Genomic DNA, 15,303 nt, shown 5'->3' with positions numbered 1-15,303 from the left:
AAGAAAAATAAAATTATGATGTTTGCAGGAGGGTGTATGGAACTGGAGATCATTGTGTTAAGCAAAATAACCCAAGTGCAGAATAACAAATGTCACTTGTTTTCTCTAATATATGGACTCTAGATTTAAATTGTATGTGTGGGACATGAAAATAGAAAGGGGACTGACTACGAGGTCTACCATCCAATGGGATTTTATTCAGCTGAAAAGAAAAATAAAATTATGATGTTTGCAGGAGGGTGTATGGAACTGGAGATCATTGTGTTAAGCAAAATAACCCAAGTGCAGAATAACAAATGTCACTTGTTTTCTCTAATATATGGACTCTAGATTTAAATTGTATGTGTGGGACATGAAAATAGAAAGGGGACTGACTACGAGGTCTAAGGAAAAGGAATAGGAACAAGAGAGGGTATTGAATGCAGAAGGGGGAACTATTGGGGAAGGGAACTGTAAGAGAGATGGGCAGTTGGCAAACAAAAACAATCATAGTAGTGATGTATGTACGTGGAACTAAAGCAGGAGGTAGAGCGTAAAAATCAAGAATATCTGGACAGCTATGTGGAAAGCAGCTGCAGAATGTAAGAGTAGGAAGCTTTTGTAGTGTCTTAAGTGTATTACTGAGGCAAAGCTGGGTAGACCTTGGAGTTTTATACATTATGTGTACATAAATATAGTGTAAAGTGAAATAGCAAAGAAATGGTACATTAGCTGAAATGAGTTATTTGGAAAAAACAAAAAGCCCAGTTTTTATTACCATGTCTCATCAAATCATAAACATCATCAATAGAAGGAAGTTTCTAAATTCAGAAATGTTAAACTGAAAGATAATGATTCTAAGAGTCAGAGAGTAATAAATGGACACCACCTCTATATATAAAGGTAATTGGCAAATGACAGTAAAGTAGAATGCTTGGGTTTTAGATGATTGTTTTTTCACATTTTAACTTCTCTGAAATCAAGATGTATCTTATACATTCAGTTTTAAAGATAGATGTATGTGGGCCGGACGTGGTGGCGCACGCCTTTAATCCCAGCACTTGGGAGGCAGAGGCAGACGGATCTCTGTGAGTTCAAGGCCAGCCTGGTCTACATAGTGAGTTCCAGGACAGCTGGGGCTACAGGGAGACCCTGTCTCAAAAAGACCCCCCCCCAAAATAGATATATGTGATGTGATATATCTGTGACAAATACATTTAATGTTGAATAACTCTTAGAAATCAGTGAGAACAATGCCTCAGGGAAAATGTACAGATCACACGAATAGGTGGTCCACAAATGGAAAAAAAAAATACATTTGAAAAAAATGTCTTAACCTCACTACTACTTTAAGAACTATGAATGAAAATTATAATGAAGTATTTTAAGTATGATGTTTGTTGTTGAGGATATACAAAATGTACTTGTGGCAGATGAGAAGCTACATTAGGACAATTGTTTTAAGAGGTTGCCAGAATCTTAAAGATTGCTAGGTTGGAGAAGTTCAGATAATAGATTCTGGTGGGGTGGTGGGGGGACAAGGGGCCAAGGAGTTGGAGTTGGAGTCGTGTTCGCCTGACAACTTGAAAATGTCGGGTACAGCTGTCTAGAGTTAAACTGGTAGGCAAGAACAGAACCTATTCATACAAGAGACTTTTATGGAAGATAGCTGATAGAAGAGGTTTCTTAAAAGAAGTAGATGCAGAACAGCTTTGGTAATGTGCTTCTGTATACAGTAAATCTCTGTCATAATGCTGTGTTCCTCCAAGCTCATGGCACGTCATCACAGTGCATCATGTTTAAGAGGCAAGCTAAGAATATGTCTTGTTTATATTTGTGTTAACTTAGAACTTGGAATACATTGTTACCTATTTTTACATGACACTTCTTCAATTTTCTAGGTGATAAAACAGGAACAAGACCAGAGTAAGTTTAGAATTTTCCTTTAAAATATTTTAATTGCACTTTGTTTACTAAATTGTAGGCAGATAGTAAATTGTAACCAGGTACACAAATTTAGAAGGCAAAAAGAATAATAAGTGTTAGCCAAAAATAATAGATGTATGTTCTGGAAATAATTATGAAATGTCATAAGTATTAGTCATTAAAACTTAAAGCCATTTCTTTTGGAAAAGGTTGACATTTCCAAAAATAATACAAATAAATATAAATTGTTTTGTTTTGGCCTTTTAGATCCTGAGTATTGAACCCAGGGCTTTACATATACTGGAAGATGAGATCTTTGTTTGTTTGTTTGTTTGTTTGTTTTAATCTGTGATCATTTTTATTACAAATTACATTTTCTCATCTAGTTTGTATTCTGTTAAATGAAGCATTTGTAAGTGATTGAGTTCACTTCACAAACATGATCTTTATTTTAACTTGTTCAGGTTGAGTAATTTTTTAATAAGTAATTCTCGAAACCAGAAATGTTCTGAATTTGGATATTTATATAGATTTACAGGCTGAACATCTCTAACCTAAAACTGAAAGCTTTAGAAGTTTGAATGAAGGCCCTGAGAGAGACTGAACTCTACCTGGGGCTATGAGGTCTTAACTCTTGATTCAATTACATCATGGCAAATTTTAGTTAACTCCTGCCCTCGTTTGTAATTATGTCAATAGGTAGATTTTCTAAATTGAGTGTATGTTGAAGAATAAATTGAAACTTTAAGTACTAAAATATCTTTAGCATCTCATTATGGAAAGTTTGTAGACTTTAATACTTTAATAGTTTTGAACTGCCAGGCAGTCTGAGTCAAAGGAACTCAATTCAACATGTCATTCACATTGTAGTACATTCAGATTTTTTTCTTTTTTTTTAGTCTTTTTGAGACAGGGTTTCCCTGTAGCCCCAGCTATCCTGGAACTCACTGTATAGACCAGGCTGGCCTTGAACTCACAGAGATCCGCCTGCCTCTGCCTCCCAAGTGCTGATTAAAGGCATGTGCCACCATGCTCGGCTCAGAGTTTTTTCATAGGTATTTAGTTAAATGCAGTTCAGTATGTTTATAATGATACCAATCTTACGTAAGAAGTCTTGGTGTCAAATAACTGTTAAAATGGTAAGTCAGGAAATTTATTGTTCTGTATGTAGAATTTTGAAAAAGTAGGGAACATTGTTATATTCTCATGTCTAAATATATATGCTAATAAAACTCATTTGTCAACTTTTTAGAATCTGAATGGTATTAATAAATTTGTGGCTCTTTTATTAGGGATAGTAAAGCACTGAAAGATGAAAATCTACCTCCTGTCATCTGTCAGGATGTTGAAAATCTCCAGTAAGTATCAAATGTAATTAGATAAATAAAACTTGAAAATTCTAGGTTACATTTCAGGGGAACATGTCTTCCTGTTAAATATTGTAGCCTGGGTTAAAATGCCAAATTTTTTGCATTAACATAATTACTCAATAATATTTTTATTGATTCTTTGAGAATTTCATATATTTTGATCATATTCAAACCCCTCCCCCATCTCCTTTTAGATTTACCCCTACCTCCATACCCCCTAGTCACTCTATATTTAAGGCCTATCAAGTCTAATTTGTGTTCCCCAAATACTTTTGATTTTGGGTCCATCCCTTGGAGCCTGGCCAACACACTCAGAGTCACACCCAGAAAACTGACTATCCCTTTACCAGCAGCTGTCAGTTGCCAATAGATACTCAGCTAGGGCTGGGACTTCATGCCCACCTCCCTCTTCCTTGCTGGGATTTTGTCTGGATTGGGCTTGCATAGGTTTTATGCATGCTGTCACAAGTGCTGTGGGTTCATATGTGCAACTGCCCTGTTGTGTCCATAAAAGGCTTTAGTTGTATTCATCTACCACCTCTGACTCTTACAGTCTTTCTGCCTCTTTTCCATGATGTTCCTTGAGCCTTGGGGAGTGATGAGTATGATACAGATGTTTTGTTTAGGGCTGAACACTCTATAATCTCTTATTTTCTGCACATTAACCAGTGTGGGTTCCTGTACTGATCACCATCTGCTGCAAAAAGAAGTTTGTTTGATGACAGTTGAGAGATGTATGAGTCTGGTATATAAGTCAGTAAGGATGTCCATAGCAGAGTAATAGTAGTATGTTCTCCCCTACGACCTGTGACCTGTTCTTGACCCTGAAAACAGTGCCAGGTATGGGCTTCATCTTATGAAGCTGGCTTTAAATCCAATCAGAGGGTAGTTGATTACTCCCATAACATTTGTGTCACTTTGTACCAGTGGGTACATCTTGCTAGGCCAGTTATTATTGTTATTTCTAGGGTTTACAACTGGATAAGATTGGTGATTACTTTTCTGGTCATGTACATAGCATCTTCCAGCATGGTGAAAGCTAGCCAGTAGAGATGAAGCTCTGGGCTGATTACCAACTTGATTTCTGCATGATCTATATGGAAGGTCACCACAGCAAGGGCAACAGCCAGTATGGTTTGAGGGTCTGGGACTCCCTGGTCAACAGCTTTAAGAGAGGAAGCCTATTTCTGGCATTGGGCTTTTTATTTCCTAGCCTGTGGTGACTGGTAGGAGCCTTGTCCCCTGTATTAGTCACTTTTCTGTTGCTGTGATAGAAACACTAACCCAAGCAATTTATATAAGGAAGGGTATATTTGAGCTTACAGTTCCAGAGGAATTACAGTCTGTCATGGTAGGGAGGCATGGTGGTTAGAGGTGGCTGGAGCAGTAGCAGCAGAAGCTAAGCTCTCACATCATCACACAGGCACAGGAAGCAAGAGCAACTGGAGATCTGGCAAGGCTTAAGAATTCTCTAAGCCCACCCCCAATGACGTGCTTCCTCCAGGATAGCCACACCTTCTAAGACCTCCCAAAACAGCGCCATCATCTGGGCACAAAAATGTTCAAATACTTGGAGCCTATGGGGGACATTTTCATTCAAACCATCACATCCTTCCATTATAGAGTAACTTCACTTTCACACACACACAGAAATCTCTGTGTGTGTGTGTGTGTATATTTATGTGTATAACTATATATATCAGTAGATTTTTTTCCATTTGACTTTTTCAAAAGGCCTTAAGTGTTATTCCCATATTCCTCCTCCTACTCTGGCCTCCCATTCCACACCCCATTTAATCCTTCCTATTCCATTATTCCTCTTTCCTTTATAGCACTATATTCTGTCTCCCCTCCCATAAAGCTCCCCATCCTCCTTTGGCACCTTACTAGTTTCCTTATCTTTATGGATTTTCCATTGACACACATATATCTAAATATTGAAAGCTAGAATCTCCTTATGAGAGAGAGTGCAATGTTGTCCTTCTTATTTGGGTTGCCTCACTCAGGATGATTGCTTCCAGCTTCATCCCTTTACCTGTAAATTTTATAATTTAGTTTTTCTTAAGAACTGTCGCGAGCCGGGACTCTGTCCAGCAGAGTCCCGGAAAGACGACACAGACACCAAGGTGAGGTTCAAGCTTCTGTTTCTCTTGCATCCTTTATTCTCTCTCTTTCATTATCTCATACACTATGATGCTGCTTCTGTTCTGTTCTATTATATCTCTCACTCTTTATTCTCTCTCACTATGATGCTGTTCGTAGGTCCTATATCTGTCTCTGTCTGTGTCTCCGTCTCTGTCCTTATGATGCTGTTCGTAGTTCCTTCTATTACACACCTCAGTTCTTTATATAGCATTTCCAACAGCCCTCCGCCCAGCCGGTACCAATCAGGGCTCACACACGTGCAGCGGCCAGGCAGAGTGTAGCCCATAGGCACGTAGCAAGATCATCAGGCTGGCAGCACCTGTTTTGGGGCTCACCATACTTCAGAGTTGGGGTAAACAAGCGGGATTCACGAGCCTTGGCAATCAGCCAAGAGTTGAAGTAAACAGCACGAGGTTTGGCAGCCAGCCAGGGCTCCATCTTTGGCTGGCTCGGCTGTGCTCGCTTCCCACAAAGAACCAAATAATAGTCCATTGTGTAAATGTACCACACTTTTCATTATCCATTCATCAGTTGGATATTGAGGTGGTTTCCATTTCTTGGCCCTTGTGAATAGATCAGCAATGAGTATGGATGAGCAGGTATTTCTGTAGTAGACTGTCAAGTTTTTTGGATATATGCCCAAGGGTAGTATGGCTGGCTTTTTAAGGCATCCCCACTCTGATTTCCATGGTGGATATATCAGTTATGCTCATACTAACAGCAAATGGGTGTTCCTCTTTCTACATATCCTCACTGGCAGTTGGCATTTGTATTTTGGATCCTAGCCATTCTGACTGGGGTAAGATGAAATCTCAAAGTAGTTTTAATTTGCATTTTTTGATGGCTAAAGATGTTGAATGTTAAAAAAAAATTTCTGTCTTTTGTGTTTCATCTTTAGAGGACTCTGTTTCCTTGCCCCAATTTCTAATTGAGTTGTTTGGGGTTTGTTGTTGTTTATTTGTTTTGTTTAGTATTTTGAGTTCTTTGTATGTACTAGATAAAGGTACATAGCTGGTTAAATATATTGTCCCATTCTGTAGGCTGTTTTTTCACTTGAAGGATGGGTATCCTTTACTGTACAGAAGCTTTTCAGTGTCATGTTGTCCCATTTGTTAATTGTTGGTCTTAGTGTCTGTGCTATCAGAGTCTTGTTTAACAAGTCCTTTCCTGTGCTTATAAGTTCCATTGTATTACCCATTTTCTCCTTTATCAGATTCAGGGTATCACGTTTTATGTTGAGGTCCTTGATCTATTTGGAGTTGAGTTTTGTATGGGGGAAGAGATGAGGGATCTAGTTTCATTCTTCTACATGTAACTATCTAGTTTGACCAGCATCATTTGTTGAAGATACTTTCCCTTCTCCATTGTATATTTTTGGCCCCTTTGTCAAAAACCATGTGGCTGTAAATGTGTGTCTTAAATCTGGGTCCTTAATTCTGTTCCGTCGTTCAGTGAGTCGTAAGTTTCTTAAATCTGTTTTTATCATGGAAAGTTTCTCTTTATTGTGTCTGGCAGTTTTACCTGGATATAATGGCCTTGGCTGGCATCTGTGGTCTTTACACACTTGTAAACCTCAGTCCATGCCCTATTGGCTTTCACAGTGTTGACTGAAAAGTCAGGTGTTACCTAATGGTCCTACCATTAGATGTTATTTGGTGTTTCTTTCTTGCAGTGTTTCCTTGTTCTGTACATGCAGTGTTTTGATTATTATGTGATAGGGAGAGTTTTTCTGGTCCTTCCATTTGATGTTTTGTATACCTCTTGCACCGACAGCAATCTTTTTCCTTAGATTTCGGAAGTTTTCTTCTATGATTTTGTTGAAAAATTTTTCTATGCTTTGGACTTGCATTTATTCTGCTGCTTCTTTGTCTGTAATTAGTAGGTTTGGTCTTGTATATTGTCCCAGAATTCCTGCATGTTCCATTCCTGGTTTGTTGTTTTTTTAACATCTTTGACTGAGTGATCCAGTTTCTCTTACTGTCTTCAAGCCTTGATATTCTCTCTTCCACTTGATTCATTCTATTGATGAGGCTTTCCATTGTTTTGTTTTGTTTTTTTTAAAATTTCACTGAGTTCTCATTTCAAGTTTTATTTCATTTTGGTTTTTCTTCAGAAATTATGTATTTAAATTTTTTTTGTGTTAGAGTATTTTGCCTGTATGTATGTATATGCATTTGTGTGTGCAATGCCTACAGAGGCCACAAGAGGGCATTGGGTCCCCTGGAGCTTGAGTTAGGATGTTTGTTAAGGTGTCTTGTGGGTGCCGGAAACTGAACTTGGATCCTCTGTAAGAGCAGTCCAGTGCACTTAACTGCTGAACCATATCTCCATGCTCAGAAATTATATTTTTTTATTAAATTATGTTTTCATATCTTGGATTGTTTTATTTCATTCAGCTGTTTGTGTTTTCATGGTTTTCATTCTGGAGTTTATGCATGTCCTCTCTGAATTCTGTTGCAGTTTGATTTCTATTGCTGTGATAAAACAAAAGCAATTTAGGGAAAAAAGGGTTTATTTTAGCTTAGCGCTTATAGTCGGTCATCAGGAAGCCAAAACAAGAGCTTCCTGAATGAAGTAGATACCATGCACTGCTGATTGTCTTGCTTCCCCTGGCTTGCTTAGCTACCTTTCTTATATAATCCATGCCTACCTCCTAGGCATGACACTACCCACAGTTGACTGGGTTCTCCTATATCAATTAGCAATCAAGAAAATGACCCACAGACATGCCCAGGGGCCAGTTTGATGGAATCAATTCCTCAATTGAGATTCCCACTCCCCAGGTGACTCCAGTTTGTGTCAAGTTGACAAAAACTAGTACAAATTCCTTGACCATATTTATGATGACTATTTTGAAAGTCTTTTGCGTCAACTAAGTTGCTGCTATCATGGGACATTGCGCTGGGTATACTAATGTCTGGAGGAGACATACTGTTTTGGTTATTCATGTTTAGGATTTTGTGATTGGACCAAGGCATCTCGTTGGTGATATTTCTTGTATGCATATCTGGTCTCATCTTTGTTGAGCAGGTGTTTGGATCTTTCTCCCTCCCATGTATATTTTTCATTAAATTTTTGTGTATTTCATCCATCTTAATCATATTTAGGCCCCCTCCCCTATCCCTACCTCCCCCAGCCCCCCTCCCCCCACAGGTTTTCGTGCATTCATATGTTAAGGTTTACCTAGTGTGTGTTTGGGTCTTTGTTTGCTGTTAACTTGTCAGGTTGTGAACCAGTTGAATGGACTTGTTTGATTTTAGAATAATTCTGTGTTAATGTGCAAATGGGGTGTCAGACAGGCTCCCAGCACAGTTAGGGATATACGAGCTTCTTAAACCAGAAGCAAAACCTTCCTTGGAATTAGAAGATTCTCTCTCTGTTGATCTTCAGAAGTCTTAGAAGCTCACATGGCTCTATTGGTGGTCCTTGGGTGGCAGGGGCTAGGGTCACAATGGGCATGAGCAGTGCTCCCTGGAGGTCAGAGAAGGATGTCACACTAACCTCAGGTGGAAGTGGGCAAAGTTGAGGCCAATGTGGAGGTTTCTACTTGGGGTCAGGATCACAGGATAGCTTTTGGTCCTCAGACAGGTGTGGTAGTGGGTGGTTGGTAGTGGTGGTCTCAGGGGTTTGGGGGAGAAAACAGGCTCTGGGAATGTCTATCTGATATGGGGAGGGGCTATTAGCGGTGCCTGACTGGGGTTGGGGTTGCCACACACATGGATACTACATGGATACTACATGGATACTGGCAGCAGTTCATAGGGAGGGGTTGCAGCCTGGTTTCAGGGCAGGGCTCTGGGGCTGCCTTCTTACCTGTGGGTCAGAGTTCTGGGTTATCTGGAAAATTGTCTTTTCAAAAACAGGAAAAAGGCCAATGAGATGGCTCAGAGGGAAAAGGCACTTGCTGCCAAGCCTGATGACCTGAATTCAATGCTTCCACACAGTGGAAGGAGAAAAAGAACTCTCTCGAATTGTTTACTGACCTCCACACACTCACTGTGGCATGTGCATAGCCACATAGACATACAGACACAGGGACACAAATAATGTAAAGATTTACCATTCTGTTAAAAAGTATAAATTAGGGGCTGAAGAGATGGCTCAGCAGTTAAGAACATTGGTTGTTCTTGCAGAAGACCTGGGTTTGAATCCCAGCACCCACATGGCAGCTAACAACTGTTTGTAACTCCAGTCCTGGGGATCTGACAGCCACTTACCTACAATGCAGGCAATACATGCATACACCTAAAATTGAAAAAAAAAAAAATTTAAAAAGTATAAATTATAGATGAATTTTTAGTTTCTTAAAATAATTAGATTATGACCAACTTATTTAAATATATTTTTCTTTTGTTTTTTCTTTTTCTTTTTAAAGGAAATTTGTGAAGGAACAAAAGCAAGTCCAAGAAGAAATTAGTAGAATGTCTTCTAAAGCAATGCTTAAAGTCCAAGAAGATATAAAAGCCCTGAAGCAGCTTCTGTCATTGGCTGCCAGTGGGTTACAGAGGAACACTCTCAATATCGACAAGTTGAAACTAGAAACCGCCCAGGTATGCCCATTTACAGCATTTTACTATGGAAGATTTTGGTGGTGGTTTTGTTTTGTTTTGTTTTTTTCCTAAAATGAAAACAGGGATTTATTTAATTATAAAGTTTGGTATGCACATACTATTAAGAAAACCAGATGTAATTTTAAATTGCTGTATTACTAGTTTTATTTGAATGTTACTATGTATTATGTATGTACATATAGCGATACTCTTAAGTAATTTATACCTGTTAGTTTAGTTTTCATGACAGCTCTTTGAGGTAGATACTGTTTCCCTTATTACCTAAATAAGGAAATATGCAGATAATTTTGTTAATAGGTTGAGGAGCCCTAATCAAGCCTTGGTAATCTATGCCCTTAACTATGAATTGTCATAAGAATACTGCTGGCTAAGTTGATCTATTATAAAGGAGGAAAACTACCTGGCAAAAAATGTTTTTGATTTTGTGTTTTAATATAGAAAATGTTTTTTAAACATGTCAATTATTAAATAAAAATTATGATAGACTTTGTCAATATTAAGTTTAATTGATGGCTTGCTAGTTTTGGTCAGTATTTCCTAATGGAAATACTAATGAGGCCAGTGTCCTCTGTCACTCCATATCTACTTGTTTTCCACCTATGACAAGGAATATGTGATAAGATGTATGTGTATATCAGAGTAAAATTCTTGACATCAGTGAAGGATGACTGTATATGATTTACTTGTATTTTATATGTTGCAGTTAGAAAATACACTAGATTTTATTATGGCAGTCTGGACATTCTTTCCCTATGTCCTCTTTGATCTGTTGATGAATTTCATGTGATAGACATTTTCACTGTGGGCTGTGTTCTTCATAAATGAAGTGACAGAATTTTAAGTAGAACTTTTGAAGGGCTTATGTAATAAGTCTTTAAATCAAGAATTATTTAAGAATACTTTGTAATCTTTTAAATACATTACTAGAATAGCTATTCTAAATTATGATGTTGAAAGAATTTGAAGACTTTCTTGTTGGTACTCAGATTTCCAAGTGTCTTATAAATTATTTTATTAAATGTGAACACAGTATTTCCCCCATGTTTCCTTCTCACTTTATCTTTAGGTACTTTTTAGGAAAAGTAAATGTTAATTATGGTTTAGACAAGAGAATATTTAGGCTTTGATTACACATGAAATCATATGAAACTGAATATCATATGTGAAATACATGAAATTATATGTTTATAAAAATCATTAACAAGGGGGCTGGAGAGATGACTTAGTGGTTAAGAGCACTGGCTGCTCTTCCAGAGGAGCCAGGTTTGATTCCCAGCACACATATGGTGGCTAACAATGGTGTGCTTACATGCAAGCAGGCAATATACTCATACACATAAAATAAAAATAATAATAAAATGATACAAAAAATAACAAAATAGTAAATGACATGTTTTAAAAAATTAACAAATAATGGAGGAGGCAAACTAAGAAATGAACACTATACTCGGATGCATTGTAATTCATAAATATATGTGAGACACTTATAGCTGGCTGTTAATATTGGTGAAAAGAGAGTGGAGGTAAATAGAAGAATAAAAGACTTAGATAGAGCCTAAAGATGGTAAAGGACAGAGACTAGGAGGCAAAGCCTCCTTAAAAGAAATTATCTGAGATTAGTTTAGAAAACTTTTTAGGCCATATCAAAGAAATTTTTTCTAAGATTACTTATTTCTAACATATAGGAACTAATATTCTACCCAGAGTCTAGGGAATTAGTTAAGAAAGTATTCTGAGTCCTTAGTGAAATGGTTATCAGTCTTTACTCCAAAATTTTTCTTCAAAGAAAGCCTTTCTAGGGAGTATAAGGAAGTCTTTGGTGAAAGGTGGCAGACAAAGCTGATGTATGCAAAACCTTATATATACCTTAATTTTTGGTAAAATAACTGAAGGGTTTAAACAAATGAGCTGATTAGTCCTTTTTTTGGTGTGGAATGGATGCCAAATGGCTTATTAATGCTGTATTGGTGAGTATAGTTGTCATAGCATTGCGTGAACTAACTATCTGCCAGGCATGTTGGGTTTTAGGTACGAAGACTGAATTCTACTAAAAAACTTGAATCAGTGAGATATAATGTGTTCCAGGTTCAAGTCGGCATTTTGACCATGACTCCAAGAGTATGAAATCTTTATGGTTAGTCTTGAACGGTGTGTAGGTTTTTGTTGGGCGGGAAAGAGAGGGGCATTAGGCAGAATTATGACATAGGCATGTGCGAGGATCTGCCAGCAGCTTTAGCATTGCTGGAGTACAGCTGGCAAGCATCATACTTACATAAGCATGCAGCCATGCATCAGTCTTGAACGGTCTAGACCTTTTAGGACATTTTAGTGAGAGTAGGTGGCTGGGTGGAAGCCCAAGTTCAAGAGTAAAAAGGGCATGCCAGGTGCCTTGATGCACATCTATAATCCTAGTACTCAGAAGACTGAGACAGGAGAATTGAGTTGAGGTTAGCCTGGATTATATAATGAGAACTTATCTCAAAAAAAGGTAAAAGTGGGCCTGGAGTGATGACTTAGAGCTGGTCTTGCAGAAGATCTGGGTTTGATTCCCAGCATCCATATGATGGTTAACAACTGTCTGTAACTCCAGTTCCAGGGGAAATCCAATGCCCTCTTCTGACCTCCTTGGGCATTACACAACACGGTGCACTTACACACGCAAGCAATACACTCATACACATAAAGATAATACAACTTTTTTAAAAAGGTAAAAGTAACTACAAAGAACAGTTGTAGACTTAAGAACTTGATAGTTTAATGAGAGAAAGAAATTCCTATAGGGGATATACATTTAAGGTACCTTTAAAAAAACTCATTTTATTAGAGATTTAGTTGAAAGACTGAAAAGATGGCTTAGTGGCTAAGAGCACTTGCTGCTATTGCAAAAGATCCAGGTTCAGTTACCAGCACCCATGTGGCTGCTCATAACTGTCTGTAATGCCAGATCCAGGGGAGCACATGTCCTCTTCTGGCCTCTGCAGGCACTGCAACTCATACAATATACTTGATACATGCAAGGTAAAACATTCATATGCTCTCCTGGTTTGTTTCTCCATTGCTGTGACAAAACACTGACCACTACCAACTTAGGGAAGAAAGGGTTTATTTGTCTTACATCTCCCAGGTCACAGTTCATCAGGGATCCCAAGGTAGGAACTCAGGGCAGGAACCTGGTGGCAGGAGCTGGAGCACAGACCATGGAGGAATGCTGCTTACCGGCTTGTTCTCCTGGCCCCTGCTCAGCCTGCTTTCTTAAGCAACACAGGCCCACCTGCCTGGGGGTGGCACCACCCAGAGTGAGCTGGGCCCTCTCACATCACTCAACAATCAAGATGCCCCATGGACATGGCCACAGTCCAGTCCAATGAAGGCAATTCCCCAATTGAGGCTCCCTCAACCCAGATGTGTCAAGTTGACACTAAAGCTATCCAGCACATACACATAAAATAAAAATATAGTAAGAAAAAAAAATGTTTTAAGTAACTGAAAACAGGTTGGAAAGGCAGTGGAATGTCGGTATAAAGTGTTAGAATAGTTCTATAGACTATTGGATAGAAGGTAAAATGGCTTGTGAGGAAGAGTAGAAGGCCTGTATAGCGTTCTCAGGCCTTCCCACAGCAGTGCATTAGGCAAGTTGTGTCTCTGTAACTCCATTTCTTCATTTGTAAAAAAAAGAAACCTGTCTGTATTATAGGTTATTGTTGAGGAGCAACTAAGATGTTGCCAGTAAAGCCTTTGCATGGTGCATAGTGTGCAGTAACTGTCCAGATGGTAGTCATTGCTAACATCCATGTCAGGATTGTCTGTCTGTTGGCCCTTCTCTAAAAATTGTGTTGTCTGCACTTGCATATTAAAGATTTTTTAATAGTACCATAATCTTTTCAGTATTGGTGAACTCATTTCATAAATTCACAGAATTTTGCTCATAGCTCTTAAAAGAGATCAATTGTTCATTATACTTTTACCATAAAATTTATTAGGTTTAGTTTGTCTTTTGAAAAAAGGTTTTAACAAGTTGTAAAACAGCTTCTTTCATAACCTGTTATTAAAGCATGTACCTCTGATTGTTTGATGTTTTAGTCCAGGGATAGGTGGTATATTTACCTAACTCTTAACTGGCTTTGTTTTGTTTTGTTTTGTTTGTGTGTGTTTTTTAAATTTCTAATGTTAGGAGTTAAAGAATGCTGAAATAGCTTTAAGAACGCAGAAAACACCACCTGGACTCCAGCATGAAAATACGGCTCCTGCTGAGTAAGTTAATGGATTTTTTTGAAACAAAATTAGGAGAGCAGAGCAGTAATCATAATATACAAACTAAAAAATTTTGACTTACTGTGTGGGAAGGCTTAACATGGATTTTAAATTTTATTCTAATTACCATAAGAGGGTAGTTTTTTATCCCTGTTTTACTGAAAGGCGAAGATCTGCACTTCCCACTGTTTTTGATACTGAGTGTCCACTGTCTGCCAGCTGTGTGCTCAGCCCTGGCCACATGCTGCTGCATCTTTCACAGAATCTGACCTCTAGTCCTAGTGACTGGAGGACCTGCCAGAGGCATGCCGGGCTGAAGACAGGGTGGATGATCTGTCGGACTCCTACTCCTACACGTTTACCTTTGCCTTTTCATTCGTTCGTTCTTTCAGAATTGTAGAAAAGTTCCAACCATAGAAGAAAAATTTCTGTGTGCCTTTCATTCAGATCCCCTACCTACTAAATATTTTTTTTACCATGTATGTTTTGTTCTTCATTCTCTGTATGTACATTTATTTATGTAGGGTCCTTGCATTTTAGTGTGTATGTCTTAAAAATAAGGATAACTGTTATGCAAACAGTTATCCTTATTTTGGGAAATCAGCAGTGCTTGTATCTTACTCAGATTAGTATGGCAAACTTCCTTGCTGATTTTATTGTGTCTTCTTCATACTGATAGCAGAATTCATTTTGCTAAAAGCTTTCACAACTGTCCATTTCCCTCCCTAGGCACTTCCCCAGGCAAGTGCTTTACCACTAAGCCACACTCTCAGTCCTTTGTTGCCCATTTCTTACAGAAAAGCGTTCAAATTCCTTTTATTATTATAGGAATTGTTAAGTACTTGATTGTAAAATTTAGTGGATAGCTGTACTTCTAACTTTTTGAACTTTGATTTACAAAGAACTTATAATAGTACAAGAAAATTTCTTGTATCCCTTACTTCACTGTCCCTGATGTTAACATATTCTAGAACTATAGTATAATTATCAACAATAGGAAACTAACATTAATAAAATATTGACTAAAACAATTTACTAGAATTTTATCACCCAAATCAACG

General features: G+C 38.0%; 1 protein-coding gene across 3 annotated transcripts in view; it reads left to right on the top strand.

Moving 5' to 3' along the window:
- Positions 1 to 15,303, top strand: part of Nup58 (nucleoporin 58) — a 71,945-nt gene that overhangs the window by 31,146 nt on the left and 25,496 nt on the right. For all 3 annotated transcript variants that reach the window (XM_017796087.2, XM_008824991.2, XM_029559567.1), the window contains exons 6-9: positions 1,881 to 1,905; positions 3,198 to 3,263; positions 9,796 to 9,970; positions 14,163 to 14,242. In XM_017796087.2, coding sequence (XP_017651576.1) covers positions 1,881 to 1,905; positions 3,198 to 3,263; positions 9,796 to 9,970; positions 14,163 to 14,242 — 346 coding nt within the window. The remainder of the gene's footprint in view (positions 1 to 1,880; positions 1,906 to 3,197; positions 3,264 to 9,795; positions 9,971 to 14,162; positions 14,243 to 15,303) is intronic.

Source organism: Nannospalax galili, unplaced genomic scaffold, assembly GCF_000622305.1.
Source record: "Nannospalax galili isolate Female #2095 unplaced genomic scaffold, S.galili_v1.0 scaffold488, whole genome shotgun sequence".
NCBI lineage: Eukaryota > Metazoa > Chordata > Mammalia > Rodentia > Spalacidae > Nannospalax > Nannospalax galili.
Note: the sequence above shows the minus strand (reverse complement) of the source record. Positions and strands in the feature narration are given on the sequence as shown.